We start from the raw sequence: 17,639 nt of genomic DNA, 5'->3' as shown, positions 1-17,639 counted from the left end.
CCAGTCGGTCTGGGCCCATAATAAGAGACAATAATAACAACTCATTAAAACTGAGGGCAGGAACTGTGGAGCTCATCGGCTCATCAAATTAACCTTTGAACACTTCATACACACACACACCACACGCATACCAGACATCATCACACACATGCTCACACACACACGCACTCAAGCTACCTGTTTTTCTCCCACAGTTAGTGACTACACAATCTGTCTCTCTGTCTTTTTGTTTCTCTCCACCCCCCACCCCCCCACCCCCTCTCAGCCAGTGGGTGTGTCAACAGGGGATTGGTCCTTTCTGCTGGGTAATTGATGAATTATATGCAATATGCAAATGAGGCGCCATTAATCTCCTGACTGACAGCTTCGTTTATGGGGCCTTAATGACGGCTGGATTAGATTCTAATTAAAATCTGCTCAAAGACACCCCACGCTAGGAAGCTGCTGCTGCTGCTAGTCTATCTCTCCCTCGATTCTTTTTTTTTTACTCTTTCCCACCTTTTCTCACTCTCTCGGACTCTCCCTCGATATGTTTCCTATCATCTTCTCCTCTTTACTTCTCTTTACTTTACATCTCCTCATCTTTCCATCCATCTCCCTTTTTCATCAGACCTTCTTCTTTCCCTCTTTTACTTACTCTGTCTTTTAATATCACAGACACACACTTCACAGACACATGCACTCGCCCACAGACTCATGTTATCCAATGTCAGTCTGGTATTAAAGGAGATGAGCTGCGCTGGTTGTCATTAAGCCTGATGTGGCCCGTGTCATTTCCCCTGTCAGGACATTCACAACGTTTAGTCAGAGCCAAAGTGATGGCTGACAGCTTTTCACATACCTCCTTAAGGATTGATTGAGCATGCCCTGCTCAATCAAACCATGTGAATCTGCTTGTAGTCGCAGCCTTTATTAAGGAAATGTGTGACATGGCGGGAAAAAAGGGAATGAATGACCAATGAAGAAAGGATGGGGAGGGAAGAATGCGAGCAAACACATTTAATAAGCAAACGAATGAGTAAGCTGAACAGTAATGAGGTGCCTTATTGATGCCATAGGGAAACTCCTTTTTTGCTTGCTCGCATCCACAGGGAGGTCAGATTTGCTGTACGGCAGCCTTCCTGGAACCGGTCAGGTTTCAGTGTTTTGCTTGTTGACACTTCAGCAGGATCAGAGGTTTACAGACTGAAAGGCAGTTTCTCTAACCAGGCCACCCATCTCAGTCTCAGCATGAAAAACCGACCGACTAAGGAAGTATTGAGTATTAAACTGACTAATAACGAATGTTAACTTGTGTTTTTCTGCCTGCAGTTCGAGGCCGGGACGACCGCCCAAGAGGCTGCAGAGTGTGACAGAGGGCGGGACTCACCACATGCTGTCCCACAGCGGTCTGATGCACGCTGGGATCATACCTCCTGCAGGTGACCACCCAGGCCTCACCACGCACATACAGTACATATGTACCCATGTGCACACGTGTACTGTTGAAACAATATCACACAGGCACACAGACATAATAAACTACCACTGTTTTAGGGGAATCATTGACACCATATAATTATGATGTCCAGTGTGCATCTTACATCTTACATTTTTTCATTCTCCTATTTGCCTTGTTTGATGGGCAAATTTATAACCTTCAATTTTGACAAAGTCGTGTTCCCTATTTTCTGATGCCTTCATAATTATTTGCTCCACAATCATAAGTCACAAAAATATTCTTGATCAGGCTCGCTACAGTCCGTTCAGTAACTTGTGCCTTCACTCTGCATATTATTTTGAACATTTTCAGGTGAGAAGATCACACAGAAGTTATCTGCTTTATTATTTATATAAGTATGTATTTATTTCTTATATATATCTATATATATATATATATATATATATATATAGATATATATATATGAGAAAAAGGTACTCTTTTGACTCAAATATAAATGCATTCTTTAATTAAATTTATAATTTATATCTATACTATTTGAGAGGCACCATACAACATTTGACAGTATGCTAAAAGACTTCAGTGATTTGGCATTAAACATGGCCAAATCCATTCAATTCACCTGCCCGTGTATTCTGTATCAGTGAAAAAGGGAAGGCCTCTCTGACTCTCTAAATCCCCCTTTTTCCTTTTTCATAAGGTCAAGGTCTGTAGGTCTTCAGAAGTGTACAGAAGTCACATTAGAAATCCCTCTTTTGGCTCCAAGAGATGTTTTAAACAGTGAATTAGTGACACATTGTAGCTTCAGCCCTCAGAGGAGCTGCTGGCAAAGTTCAAATGTTGTTCTCTTTTCAGCTGTCGGAAAGTATGACCTGGTAGCCAGCTGAGTTACTTCCATCAGTTTAAAGAAAAGTGCAGGTTTCTTATGCAGAATAGGCAGAGGATGTGTTTTCTACTTTTCTTGCAGACCCCCATAATGACACATTTTACCCATCATCAATAGGGTGAGGAGGAGGGGTTCTGGGAGGCGACCTGTGTGTTGATTAATAAAATTAGCATACAAACTGCTGACAAGCGAGAAACAACTCATAACTTGCAAGTTGGCCTTTTTTCTTGAATTATAAGTACACAAAGTCCTCTGTTAAGTTGAGCAAGATTCATAATGTTTAGGCCTCTGAAACCTCTTTGAAATCAATTGTATAATTTCCGTAAAAACTCCTGTTTAAAAACACAAATAGGAATTAAAATATGTTTAATTTGTTTTTTTACTATAAAATGTACCATTGTTCTTGTGTACGACACTAGCCCATTAATTGTCTCTTCAAGTATGAAATTAAGTTTTAGGGTAATTAAACAATTTTGAATGTAGTGGCAGGTAAAAAGATGAGTTATTTGTAATGTCAGAATCTGTTTTATATTTTTGAACAGTCTCAGTCAACTGCCTGCTGAAGGCCATAGTGCTGCTTGTTCTTGTCACAAACAGTTGTGCGTTTTTGTGCGTGCGTGTGTGTGTGTGTGTGTGTGTGTGTGTGTGTGTGTGTGTGTGTGTGTGTGGCAAAGAGAAAGGGAGAGAAGTAATTGTTGGCACCTCACTGCTCTCAAAGTTGCCCTTGGCTTTGTGCTCTTCACTGCAACCTGATCTTTTCATTCCGCGCCTCAAAAGAAGCCATTTTCTGTTAGCTCCGCTTCCTCTCACTGTTCAAAGCTGCTTGAGTGTGTGTGTGTATATGTGTGTGTTGTGCATGCGTGAGTGTTCAAGAGCATCTTTCTCAGTGGGAAAAGAGTCTTTTTCCACCAAAGGAGAGGGCACGGCGGCAATGTCAACGCTACTGATTAGAGCTGGCCACATGAGAGGCGAGAAAGAGACAGAGAGAGGGAGGACATTTGAGCGTAAAAGGCAGGGGAAATCTTTGATGTGATCCTCCTTAGTCTCTTTTTCTCGCCCTCGTGCACTCACACATACACACACGCAACACGGTGGCTTATGTCCCGCTGTGATGCTGACATTTGAAAAGGTAAAGTAAGGAGAGGGGATGGGAGGAGAGCAGGGAAGAGGGCAGGAAAAGGAAGGAGAGAAGATGAGAAGAAAAGGAACAATTTGTTGTGGTTGTCTATGTCTTGGGCAGACATTCATCTTAGAAAACCATTTGTGTAACAAAGAAAAAACACTCAGCAGTTTGTAGTTTGCAGCAAATGTTTATATATATATATCAGATCAGGAAATTAAGACTTACGGCTTGTTTGCACAGTTGCATGGTTTGTCCAACTTTAATAATTCGCTGTGTTTGTCTGTATTAGTGCGAGAGATATTTAATTTTCTGTGGCATAAGAGAGTTTTAAAGGTTGATCTGGGGGGGTCAAACTACCGTCTGAGGTTCAAGACACAAATTAAAATGTGGCTCAGCCCTGCTGCCACATTTTGTCACTCTCCATTTCGTATTATCCCAAAGTGCACAACCCCTATTAAAAAGTATCTTCTATCTAAAAGTATCACTTTTTTTGTAATGCTTCTAATTTATACTGATAAAGAAGTACTGTCGGGCAAAAAGGTGGAGTTGCTGCCGCCGCTGAGTGTGTGCTGTGCTGTGGGGATGTGATGTCCCTGTGTGGGAGAGATGAATGTCTTGGCTTGTTCCTATCACTGCTGATTCCCTGGCAGGCTAAATGGCCAGTGCAGCGGTGCAGTCAGATTGAATGGCTGGCCTCTGTCTTCCCATGACAACCTCCTGCCTACCCACTGCTCTAATCCTCCACCGGGGCCATTGATCTGGCTCTTATTGATTCTTCTTCTTTCTTTCTGTCCTTCTTTTTCTTCCTCTCTCTATATATCTGTCTCCCTCAAAGATCTGTCTGCCCTGGCAAAGAAGATCAAGCTGGAGGCAATGGCCAGTTACCACAGCAACCAAAATCATGGCGGGCCAAACGGAGAGAACGGTGACCCCAACCACGGACTGGGTGAGTGTTATCTGTTTGTCCATCCATCCACTCGCACACATACACACGCACACACACGCACACGCCGCGCACACACACACACACACACACACACACACACACACACACACACACATATATGCGTCTGTGTGAAATTTTTAATTACGGTCGTATAACATGTCGCCCGGTTGTTGTCTGTACACATCTATGATGCCAAGTCAATACGACTTGAGCAGCTGTGTTTATGTGCGGCCGCTGAAGCAAGCTGATTAAAACCAGGATGTGACACCATATCTGCTGCTGGTATGTTTCCTCTAAGAGACTGTGAATGTAAAAACAAACTACATCAGCAGTGAGTGAGTTCTTCAGATGAAATTAGAAATAAACATTTAGGTCAGGTAATCCAAACCATCACAACATAAGGAGCACTAGGAGATATATGTTTTATCACCAGTTTCGTAGGTTTTATTCCATTGTTTTCAGGCTGTGATAAATGCCTGTACGGGTGAATATTTCCTTCAGCTTGGATTTGTTTGCATACTTGTGGGATTTGATGAGATTCAGGAAACGTATCCTGAAAAACACAGTTGGTCATCCGCTCTGTGGCCCCAAAAATGTTGCCGGCAAATCATTAGTACATCTTAGTCATCACATGAAGAGAGCGTGGACTCAAACCAGCTCTGTTACTCATGCTCAACATGGCATTGGTCTATCGTATTGAGTCGAACATTAGATCAGAAATTACTGGAAATAAAGTCTTTACTTTTCAAAGTTAAGTAAGCAGTGTGTTCGCATCCCTTTGGCTACTTGTGCAGGTATAACATTTAGTCATATGATATCAAAAACATTTACTGCACTGACCCCCGGCTTTGCAGTAAAGGAGGGTAGCCAGCAAAAGTGGAGCACCGGTGGACGACAGCAAACACAGCGGGAAGATAGAGAGATGAATAAGATGAGAGGCTGAAGCCAAATCAATAGTCTTCTCTGTAATTCACTATCCTGAATGCAAACGACAAATGCTGGACAATCGATGGAGGAACGGACACACGCACACACTTGCACGCACACTAACACGAACACACACACAAAAACAAATGGGACGCACCGCCCCCACTGTTATCGACAGGTTAAAGCGACATCAGTGTGTTTAGACAGATGACAGGGCTTATGAGGGTCTGTGTGGAATATGCTATCAACCTGGGACACAAACACACACACTTACTTACTGCAAGGCTTTAGGACAGAAATGAAAAGGAAGAAAGTGTCCTCGTGTTTTTTAGAAATTTTGTGTGTGTGTGTGCGTGTGCGTGTGCGTGTGCGTGTGTATTACATTTTTTTCTTTACCCGTGTCTGTAAACACTCCCAGTCTTAAGCATTGTTTACCATTGTATACACTCAGTTACAACTGCCAGCATCTGTGCGCAGTTAGGTGGCATGGTTACCACCAGCCATTATAAACCTGTAAAGCTTAATCACTGTTAATGATAGAGTCAAGTGGAAACACATACATACACACCCACCCACCCATCCACCCACACACACACACACACACAAACACGCAGCGGAGGCATACATACACACATAAGAACGATGTGTTTTTTCCATACCGCCACCCACGGCCTTATGGGAAGGATAGGCCCCTACCAGAGCTTTAACCACTACAAAGGCAATCTCAGATTACACACACACACACACCACAAATGCTGAGTGTGACACCTTATGGGCTGGGGAAGAGCGGGGAGCAGCCATTTCTGCATTTAACAAGATCTTCTGGGAAATTTACAGTAACTGTTTGTTTACAGTAATGGTTTGTTTGGATAAACATAAGAGAGGCACTTTGACTTTTGATGTTTTTTAATGAAACATAAGAGAGAGTGATGGGAGGGCAAAGAAAGTGAAGAGAGGGGGAAAAAAACAGAGTTAAATGAAAATGAAACTATAGAGAAGGGTGGGGTTTGAGGGGTGGGGGTGACAAAAGTGGAGCACTGGTTTCTAACCAAGGCTTAATATTTGGAGTTGGCTGCTAGTTGATTGTCGGAGCATCTGGTTATTTAGCTCCATTCAGACAGATCTTTTGTTTGGATTGGTTTCTGCTCTGGGCAAGTGAGAGACTAATCTGCCAAATGCACAAAGCACTGCACATATGTCCAGCGAGCCCGACTCATAAAGTCAACGCCTCACTCTTTATTTCTTAGTTTGCCTTTTCTTTACTTTCTCTTTCTTTTTTTCTCTTTCTTTCCTTTCCCTCCATTATTTGTTCTATTTCATCTCTCCTCTTTGGATAGCCTTTTTTTGTTTTCATCCACTCGTTCTATTATTTGTGACAATTGTGCGGAATAGAGTCCAAGATTTTTTCCTTTGTGTTTATAATTACCCAGCGTGCATTGCTGGCCCAGCACCAGGACTGCCATCAGCTTCTTTTGTTCCACTTCCTCCCTGTGTTTCTTTTGTTTTTGTTTTTCCTTTTATTAAATGATAAATATTTATGTCATTTTTCTCTTCCCCAACAGGATTGTTTGTTTCATGAATAGAGGGACTGCAACAACCCACTAGGGTACTGTTGAGAGGAAGGATTTTCTTTAAAGATAGTGGATGCTTGTCGTAACGAGAGGAGTGCGAACAACAGATTGGCCAAGATAATAAGAGTTTGGTTTGAACCGCTGAAAACGTGTTGGATTAGCGTCAAAAATACATTGAAAGAAAAGTGATCCAGTTTTTCTTAATTCCAGAGAGGCTGTGTTTTTGTTTTTGCAGGTGACACTCATGGAAAGCATTTTTAAGCATCACAAAAACATATTTAGGCCATCACTGTTTTTACATCTTTGTGTTGAGCCAGGCGAGTGTGTCTTAATGTCCTCTTCCACCTCCCTCCCCTTTTTTTCTGCTCTTATCTTTTTCCACACTCTGAACCCCTGACACGCACATGCACACATATTTTGGAGTCGTGGTTTAGAAGCAGAGCAGTCATCCAGGTAATATTGACATCACAGAGGAATGACATTGGTGTCCAGTTTCAATCCTGTCATCAGAGAACCAGAGACGCTGTGTGCTTTCAGTTCAGTACGCAGCACAGGACTGAGCAGAGCCTTTAAGTTGTGATGAATGAATACAACTGAAGCAAAAATGAAAAAAGAGAGAGACGAGATGTGTTTCATGTTGGGTACATGCATAGTGCAGCTTTGATGGCCTTTAAACAGATCTGCTGGTCTGACCCTCTATGAGAAGCAACATACTCTTACTGTGCTCTCCCTCCTTTTCAATACTTCTCTTCTCTTTTCTATTCTATTTTATTCTATTCTCCCCCACCAGTTCTGGATCAGTTGCCCTTCATGATGATGTCACATCCTCTGATCCCTGCCAGCCTGGCGCCGGCCTCCGTTTCAATGGCGATGGGCCAGATGAACCGACTGAGCACGCTGGCTAGCATGGCCAACGTGGCGCAGCTCCACGCCAAGCCCCCTGCCAGGGCTCCCACCTCCGTCATTAAGGTGAACTCAAAGGCCCATCAGCCCGGTGGATCTGACCACCAGCCAGAGTCTATGTGACACCCGGGATCTCCTGAAATGAAATCAGAGTTTTAATTACATAGAAATGTTGTTTTTAAATTTAAAACGCAAAATTAAATAACTTGCTTTTAACATCCATGACATATTTTGTAACCCTTGAATTCAAGATCTTTTGATCATTTATGCGCAGAATTTAGAATCGAGTTTCTATCTCTCTTTCATCCAATGGGTATGGCTAACAAAACGGTAATTGCATATTGGTGGATATCCAAGTTCTGGATCACTACCAGAATGTAATTCTTGTTCTTTGGCTTAAGGCCAATCACATATCTATTTATAAATATTTGAGATATCCTGCATACAGCCAGAAACACTGACCTTTCATTCACTTTGGTGAATAACAGTCCTAAGTTTCAGTGGTTTCACTCACTCTCAAGACTAATTAAAGGAGGTTTGGAAGTATTATATATTGACAAAAATGCACGGGGCAGAGGGGTGCTTTAGATTTAAACTTTAGACTTAAAGTGATGGTTCAGAGTAATTTCACCCTAGGGTCCTTTGCACCATGACCTCGAGCCAAACACCCCCCCAGAAGCTTTTTTCACCTGGGTCGAACATTGGGAGAGTTATTGTAGAGTAGCGTTATCAGCTGAATAGCTTAGCTCAGGGGCTAATGGACCCACGTTTGTATCTCGTAAATGACCCCACTAATAATGCCCGAAATGATACCAAACTTCTACACTAGTACAAATAGGTTATGTACTCATAAAACGATGGATTGGAAAATTTGTAAGTACACCAGAAGTTTATGAACACTTGCCTGCTCTATTCTGCTCTCTGTTGCTGCTGCTGCTGCTGCTACCTGCAGTTAGACGAGTGCTTAGGGCCGTCTACAAATTACTACACCGAAAAGAGATACAACAAAAATATTTATTAATTTAATAATTAAATAAGGTAATGTCTCCAAACTTACCTCAATTATTAATTGTCTCCTGCTAGTTATACTACAGCACTTACTTAAAAAATAAAGTTAAATTAAAAAATATTTTTGTTGCATCTCTTTTCGGTGTTGTAATTTGTAGATGTCCCTAAGCACTCGTCTTACAGCAGCAACAACAACAGCAGAGAGCAGAAGAGAGCAGGCAAATGTTATTTACATAAACTTCTGGTGTACTTACAAACTTTCCAATCCATCGTTTTATGAGTGCATAACCTATATGTACTAGTGTAGACGTTTGGTATCATTTCGAATTATTAGGTTCATTGAACTAAATAGTGGTATAATGTGCGTCTTCGCGCTGCTATCTTACTGCTGATAATGCTACTCTACAAATGTGCTCGCAATGTTAGACTCCAGTTAAAAAGCTTGGCTGGGTGTTTGGCGAAGTCGTGTGCAAAGGATCTTGAAATCAAGTCAAAAACATCTCGAACATCACTTTAAGATCATCCAACCCAGAATTCAGTATCTACTATCTGTCTATTTTTTCAGCAAAATAATCAGCCTCAAAAGGCATCAAATGGAAGCATAAAAAGTACGACAAACATTCTGTGTGTTACACAGTGTTTAGGAAAGTGATTCATGTTTTGTGGTTTATTTATTTTGAATGTTTTGGACCTTATAAGCTATAATCGTCAGCTGATTTTGTCACTATAATCTTTTTTTTTTTTTTGGTTTGGTTTGGTTTGGTAGGAGCGAGTGTCTGACAGCCCCTCCCCTTCTCCCTCATTGGACGAAGCTCAGATGTCATCCAATCACAGCAGCAGTGGGTCGAGTTCACCGTCTCACACAGAACGCACTGCAGAAAGCACACGTACGTACTCACCTGTGGGAAAGTATTCTCACAGAAATTAAGGATGCTTTAGCTACAAACAATCCCTGTGAGGAATTTGTAAGTTATGATCTGTTTCGACTTTTTCGTTCCAGACCCACATGATGATGGCCTGTCATCAAGTCACAACGTGTTGGGGCATTCCCCTGGTGTGGTGCATGGAGCCAGAGAGACAGATGGGACCTCAGTGGAGTACAGCAAGGAGAACAAGAGGGGCCACACTGACAGAGGTAAGATACACTGTTATTTATGTGTAGCTGTATGTGTATGTCTTACATTACTCAAATTTGTCAAATGATATGTCAGCTTCACTTCAAAGTTTAAGTTCTTGCTGTTTTCTGAGAATGTCTTGTTACAGTCATTAATCATGCAATGATTATTAATCAGTAATGATTATTTATCTGACAAATCAATTGCCTTTGAACAAAGTCTGTCAATACAGTACAACAAATCCAATCCATCCATCTGTGTCATCATTTACACTCTGTGGATTTAAACACTTGTGGCAAGTGTTTGGCATGGTTTATTTAAAACATTTTATTATAAAAAAAGAAAGGGTTTCAAACAGTGTGACAAGAAAGATATATCTCAGTAACAGGTCGATAAGGATTCACTGTCTCATCGCTTCTTTCCTCTTCCTCCTCTCCTTCTCGCTGTCGGTGGCCCCCCTGTTTTCCCGCAGAGAGCAAAGACAAATAATTCTGCAAAACAGGGCTCCATTAGACCAGGAAGCAGTGTTACATTAGCGAGCCATTTGCCGGGCCGCGGCCTAACGAGCCAGGCGGCCTCCCGCGCTCTCAGCTGGACCTCATCTGCATAACGACCGCCTCCCTGTCGTTAGGGCCCGCGTTGCCACGGTGCTGCAACGTCAGTTGTTTGGTTCTCTCTGTCAGGGAGGTTTGCATTAGCTTAATGAGGACTGCTCAAGGACAAACAGTCAGCAGAAATCTACAGCGCGCGAGAGAGAGAGAGAGAGAGAGAGAGGGAGAAACTGAGAGTTTGTATGTGTGTGCACACGCCTGTGTAAATGTATTCTAATACTGAATCACATTATTCAGTAATCGAATCTAAAAATCACAAAGGCCTCCCAGGTAAGGTTTCAGATGCTGTCAGGTATCTGTGAACATATTGACAAAGCAGTGATGGCACCAGCAACGTGAATGCCATGCATCAGACATCGCATTTATGCAATTGATTTTCAATTGATTTTGCTGCATGCAAATGAAACGCATGTACATTTGCTAGATTGCAGGCTTTTGTATTCGACCTACAACATCACAATCATGGATTGTACAGAGTTTCAAAGAGCACTTCAGCGCTGTCATTCTGCCAATCCATTGTATGATAATCTCTGAGTGTGTGTGAAGGCTACTGTATGTGAGTCAGTTTTGGCTGTGTGTGCTGTTTCAGTGGTCTTTGAACAACGTATCCATGCAGCAAAGATCAGAGGCCATCCCTGACACCTCACTCCCATTAACCAAACATCAGCAGAATTTTATTCTCTGTCTGTCTCTCTCCTTCTCTCCCTCCCTACCTCCTGTTCTCTTCCGCTGACTGGCAGTCTTCACGTGGTGAAGTTCATTAGCCCTGGGGACGGGTGGGAGAGGAATAAGAGAGGGGAAAAAGAGAGATGAAGTTTGGGAGAAAAGAGAAAAACAGACAGTGACCTTGGTTAGGGAGATGGGTAAATGATCAAACGAGTGTGTGTGTGTGTGTGTGTGTGTGTGTGTGTGTGTGTGTGTGTGTGTGTGTGTGTGCGTGCGTGTGTGTGTGCGGGCGTGCGTGTGTGTGTGTGTGTGCATGTATGTGTGTGCGTGTGTGTGTGTATTTATGCCAAACGTGTGAGTGTGAGGTAAAGTAGGCGTAAAACAGTAACTCAATAAAGGATCAGTCACATCCAAGGAGCCTAGGGAGCCCACGCTGCTGACTACGCACTTCACCGGCTATGAGTGTGTGTGTGTGTGTGTGTGTGTGTGTGTGTGTGTGTGTGTGTGTGTGTGTGTGTCTGTGTCTGTGTGTGAGCCACGGGAGTGTAGTTGGATGCCCTCCGCTGAGCTCGCCAGCACCTGCTAATTACCTTTCTCTACAGAGCAATGCTTTTAGCAAGAAAGAGGGAGAAAGAGGAGGAGGGGGGGTATTGCTTCTCATCTGTGAAACACCTTGAATGTGACAGTTGCCAAGACGTGAGGCCGAGGCAGAGTAGGGGAGGTGGGTGGATTTGGAGCAGAAGATGCTGTGGTCAGCTAAGTGGAGAAAACACTGTCATTTGTCACAGACAGAGACAAGTGCCAGATATCACATCGCACGTTCACACTCGTCTCTGCTCCAGTACCCGCCGGACTCCCAGGACGTCTTCGTCCTCAGTGGCTCGGATGACAGTAAATGCAGAAAGTGAGCAACGGCCTGATGTGGAAAAAAATTGCTAATCTTCATTTCCCCTACTGTCACGAATCAGGAACACACAGTTCTCAGGTTTACAAACAGATGGTCATCCATAATGCAGCTTCTTAGCTGTTTTTATGGGAGATGTCAAGCTGTGATGCATTATCAATAGGCAGAGTGCCATCTAATAAAGGCTAATCACATTTTCAAATCCCCAAACCAGGACTTCTGCATATGCGTACACGCACACAGTAATTAGTGTAAACACCTATTTACTGTTGGGCTTGATATGTTTACTGGTACGCTATAAATTATAGAAATTTGCATTCAACCCTGATTATATATTGTGCTGGAATGATGATCCGTTTGCAGGTTTGAAACAAACATGGCACATGAATGCTTGGAAGCAATATATTGAACAGGAAATAATTTGCTTGTTGGTGGTGTTGGTGATGGTGGTGGTCGTGGTGATGGTGTAAATTAGTCAGTGGCACAGGAAAAGAAAATACTTTTCAAAACAGTACTGTTAAAGTCCTTCACAGGAGGGAGCAAAGATAAAGATGCAAAATGTGAAAAGCACAAAATATAAAATTAAAAGAGCAAGACAAAGAAAACAGGTGACTGTTAATTAATTGGCATCTCTGAGACTTCGTACAAGGCTTTTGTTTTAAAGTTGAGGAGCAATCATCCCTGATTTGCATCTGTAGTGACTATAAATGCACTTTACACTAAAAACTATGAAAATATTCATTTTGAAGGTGTCTTCATTTCAGAAAAGAAAGTAAAGTCACCTACTGTATATCAGTGCTTAAAGGATAAGGCTGGGGGGTATCCTGTATATTTCTTCTTCTGTATAGTCCATCTCCCAGTACTTTCTGACTTCTCTACCCTGGTGCACATCCCCAAGCCCATCTGTTTCTACTGAAGACATCTTAAAAAACAGCTCATGAATATATACTTTCTTGTTTGTTTTTTGAAACGGCCAAGTTCTTTCATTAAGCACCTGGGCACTAGTTTTTAGCAGATGTTACTCAAACAGGAGTAAACTGTGCATTTTCAGTCACAGATTTGGTGCACTTCTGAGTATTTACAATAGCAGAATGGTGTATGTGGGAACGACTTATAAATAAACTACAGTGTCCATGTTGAGGGTAATGAAGGGATGTTACCCAGAGCTAAAATGTGGCTCATTGATTAATAGTTTTTAGGACAACAATGGAGGTTTATGGCACAGAGTCAGCTACACCAGGCTTTGGCTACACACTAAATACTTGCTGGTAGGATCAATTCATTGTTGGTCTTTTCATGGGAAGAAAAATATAGAATATGTCTGCAAAGGTAAAGTAGAATAAACTGTAAGCCTTTTGTGTTAAATTGATTCAACAGACTAGACATCCAAATGTCTCTCTGCCCTCCAGATAATACCTCCTTGGCCGCTCAGACAACCAGGGAGAGCTGTGATAGACAAGTCTACCACAAACCCCCATCAGGCTGTGAGAGGGTATCTTACCCCGCAGGACAGAAGCTCCCAGCAGGTCTCCACCACACTCCCTTCATCTTCCCGGAAGGCTTGTCCTCCATAGAGACCCTGCTCACGAACATCCAGGTGAGGCTCTGCCGGGGCTTTATTATTATTATACTCTGAGATGAATAGGAAGGGAGATGAGCCACTCTTTGGGATTTCCTGAAATGGTAAATAGCAGACGAGGCAGACATTTAGGATGTGCAGTAATTGGGATGGGCGTGTGCTGACCTGCTTCTCCGATTTTACATGTCTTTGTTATGGCAGTGTCACAATGAAAGCACTAACTGGCTGGCTTTTCACAGGAAGAAAAAAAAAACTTGTCTTTAAACTCATCTGACCCTGATGTGATGGCAGTTAGCATGTAGTTAAAAGATCAGCGTTGACTTATGAGGTTAAAATCTGATCTTTTTTTTCTTTTTTTCTTTTCCTGCCTGAGTAAATCCAGGAATTATACACCTGACTAAAACATTAGACCAAACATTGTCTTAGGAAGAGCCAAATTCTTTGTGATCTTTTCATTTTAACAGTAATATGATTTACATGCTCCTTTTTTTTACATTAACTACAGCTCATTTAAAATCATTTTAATATGGACATATTGAAAACAGACTGCCTTTGTTTGTGTTATAAAAACAGAAATATTTACTTTGGATTAGGTGAAGTAAGGGTTTTTCTCTCTCTGCTACAAGCCTTTGAAGAAGACAGATGCCTCTCCTGGCTTCTGATCAGTGTGTAACCTGTTGATGTGTTCCTGTGTGTCTCCAAGCAGGGTCTGCTGAGGGTTGCCATAGAGAACGCCCGGGCGCAGGAGAAGCAGGACCAGATGGAGAGGACGGAGCTGAAGATGGAGCTGGTCCGAGAGAGGGAGCTCAGAGAGACCTTGGAGAGACAGCTTAACATGGAGCAGAAAAACAGAGGTAGGCTACGGAGTGGATACTAGAGCTGCAAAGATTAATCGATTAATCGATTAGTTGTCAACTCTTAAATTAATCGCCAACTATTTTGATAATCGATTAGTCGGTTTGAGTAATTTTTTAAGACAAAAGTAAAAATTCTTTGATTCCAGCTTCTTAAATGTGAATCATTTGTAGTTTATTCACTCCTCTGTGACAGTAAACTGAATATCTTTGAGTTGTGGACAAAACAAGACATTTGAGGACGTCAGCTTGGTCTTTTGGGAAACACTGATCCACATTTTTCACCATTTTCTGACATTTTATAGACAAAACAACTATTCGAATAATCGAGAAAATAATCAACAGATTAAATGACTATGAAGATAATCGTTAGTTGCAGCCCTAGTAGATACTCAGGTTGACTTTGCAGAAAATGCAGCGTAAACCCTCAACTGTGTGACATGAACATTTTTACCTCAAAATTATTTTGGTTGGCAAGTGTTGATTGGAGTGATGTTTTATTCCCTCACAAAACTATCATATATGTTTTCTGTTCTTCCAGTATTAGTATTAAACTGTAAACCAGGAACATTTACCGACTACTACTCGAAAATTAAAATCTCACTGAAACCACAACAAGCTCACGATACTTTCAAAGTCCATAGATATAGACGACGCATCTGCATAATTTGATTTGCTAAACACACTTACTTGACATCCATTGTCATCTGTCGTTCCTCCTCTTCTTTATTTCTTCTTCCTCTCGATTCAGTTCTGATCCAAAAGCGCCTGAAGAAGGAAAAGAGGAGTAAGAGGAGACTACAGGAGGCCTTGGAGGAGGAGGTCAAACTGCGTGATCAGGCAGAGCACACCCTGTTGCACACTGCCAACACACACACAGGTACAGCAACAGAAACTGTTTTGGACATAATGAATTATTTTATTCATTCAGAATAGTCTTTTGTGAGCCTAAAGTTATCACAACCAACGTAATTCTCATTTTCATATTAAATGTCACCAAGCCTTCTGTTGCAACATAGCCTCGACTGTTCATTTGCCTCTGATTAAATGTCTTTATTAATTATTGACCAAACTACAGGTCATCAATCATCTGCAGCCCCTCCTCACACAGAGTCCGTGACCCAGGACATGGATGGGAGCAATCACGACGACAACAGGCTGGACACCAAGGCAACAGTACAAGGTACAGGTGTCCAGATAACTAATACAGCTTCCTCAGTGTGTAGCTGTGAAAAACCAGCTTCATATTCTGATCAGTAAAAATGTTATAGTTGTGCAACTATTAGACGGAAAACACTGAAGTAGAAAAGCTGCTGTCACAGGTAAAATGTTGTCTCACCAACAGATACCTTAAAGGAAATTAAAACAACAGTCTTATTACAGAATTTTGAAATGTCATATATTTGTATTCTTCTCTTGGCAATCTAGTTCTTAAAGATGAATGAATGAATGAATTTGTTTAAAAGCAAATGTGTACCAATCTTTGTAAAGGTAATGCACCAAGTTTGTGGGAATAAATTACTTATTAACAGTGGTAAATTGACTGAAAAATGCCATTTCAGTGTAAGAATTGTGGAATAAACATTCATATACCTGCTGCTGGGGATTTATCTTGCTCCTATCAACTGAACTGGGACAACAGATTGTATTATTACCCACTGCTTTTGATGCTTAACTGACCAGTCTACTGGAAGGGTTTTCAAAGATTTCACAGGGAGACCGCTCCTGAGAAGTTGAACAAAAATTAAATGAAGCATGAGGCAGTTCACTGGGGCTACCTTTTTAATGGAGATGGGCGTTTAATATATTTATTTTGCCAACATTATTGTCTTCACAAAGATAGATGTGACAAAAGTCCCACATGCAACGTCTTAAATAGACAGAAAAAGAAATGGCCGTGATCTCTAGCCCGGCCTCATCAAAAGAGTGCATGGTTCCAGCCCACCTCTGCTCCGCGCCGTGCCAGGACCGCCGTACCAGACAGCGTGCTTGTTCAAAGCCAATTTTTAATTGAATGTCAGTGAAGCAAGAAGAGAACTGGCCACTAATTAACGGCTGTCTTAATTGTCCTCGTGACGAGTTTGTTTGGACATAATTTGCATAATTAACACCCAGTAATAAATCATTTAAAGGGGAATTGTCTGTCAGACAGTAGGGCAGGATGTGGTTCCTTTGTGCCAGGAAGTTTTATCGCCAAAAACAGGGATCAGGGGCCGAAAAACACTTTCAACTGAGCCTTACTTAATAATGATCTTTTATTAATGGTCTTTGGTCAAGGTTGTAGGGGGCCTTGTTCAATATTTATGCAAATGAATTAATAGCATACCTCATTTTGTCCTCCTACTGTTACAGTCACTGTGGTCTAAGAATTTGTCTAAATTCATTATAACTGATAGAATTTTGATTGTGTTTTATTAGACTGGATTTCTTTCTGGATTTCAGAGGGCAGAGTGTTCCTGCAGACCACTGGGATGTACTGAAGACGAGGTGGAAGGATGGATGGATGAATGGATAGATGAATGGAAGAATAGAGAGATGAACATTCCTCGTTTATGAGAAATAAAACAGGCATGCTTGGTCACACAGTGGCATCTGAGATACACATCTCCGCCTCCTCGAGAGGACTCCCCTACATTTTAAGGGTGACATTTGAACTTTTTCTTTGTTCTCTTGTTTAATTTATTGCAGTTATCACCGAATCTTGGCCGTAGTGGGAACAGTACTTTATTCTAAAGATGTGTTTGACTGTGTTTCTTTCAAACAAGGTTTTTAGATCCTAGATGAAGATGACCATAGTTGTTTTTGTTTTTTTGTTAGTGCTGTTTATCATACAACAAGTGATGAATATATCTTGTAACAGAGTTCTGTACATATATATAGCCATCATTTTTGTTATTATTATTATTATCAGAAAAACATAATGGCATGTTGTACAGTCAGTAAATGACTTGTATTGTGTATGTTATGCAGTAGTGCAGTTTGACAATACAAACAATACAAATCCTTTTTATTAAATTGTGTCAGTGCTTCTTTCTTTCTTTCATAAGTGCAGTCTCTGAATGCACCATTTGTTTAACGGTTGAATAACTATTTGTTTATCTGAAA

The 17,639-nt window shown here is 41.5% G+C and overlaps 1 protein-coding gene across 3 annotated transcripts in view; it reads left to right on the top strand.

Moving 5' to 3' along the window:
* Positions 1–17,549, top strand: part of dachc (dachshund c) — a 24,122-nt gene extending 6,573 nt beyond the window's left edge. The window contains exons 2-11 of one of the 3 annotated variants that reach the window (XM_039784739.1): positions 1,312–1,421; positions 4,286–4,396; positions 7,685–7,863; positions 9,572–9,692; positions 9,806–9,940; positions 13,511–13,698; positions 14,387–14,534; positions 15,286–15,414; positions 15,613–15,717; positions 16,953–17,549. In XM_039784739.1, coding sequence (XP_039640673.1) covers positions 1,312–1,421; positions 4,286–4,396; positions 7,685–7,863; positions 9,572–9,692; positions 9,806–9,940; positions 13,511–13,698; positions 14,387–14,534; positions 15,286–15,414; positions 15,613–15,717; positions 16,953–17,014 — 1,288 coding nt within the window. In that variant the 3' untranslated portion in view covers positions 17,015–17,549. Of the gene's footprint in view, positions 1–1,311; positions 1,422–4,285; positions 4,397–7,684; positions 7,864–9,571; positions 9,693–9,805; positions 9,941–13,510; positions 13,699–14,383; positions 14,535–15,285; positions 15,415–15,612; positions 15,718–16,952 lie in introns of all 3 variants that reach the window. The other 2 variants (XM_039784738.1, XM_039784740.1) reach the window with 2 other exon arrangements.
* Positions 17,550–17,639: the final 90 nt, after the last annotated feature.

The sequence above is a fragment of the Perca fluviatilis genome, chromosome 19 (assembly GCF_010015445.1).
Source record: "Perca fluviatilis chromosome 19, GENO_Pfluv_1.0, whole genome shotgun sequence".
NCBI classification, from domain to species: domain Eukaryota; kingdom Metazoa; phylum Chordata; class Actinopteri; order Perciformes; family Percidae; genus Perca; species Perca fluviatilis.
This window is presented reverse-complemented; position numbering and strand designations above follow the sequence as displayed.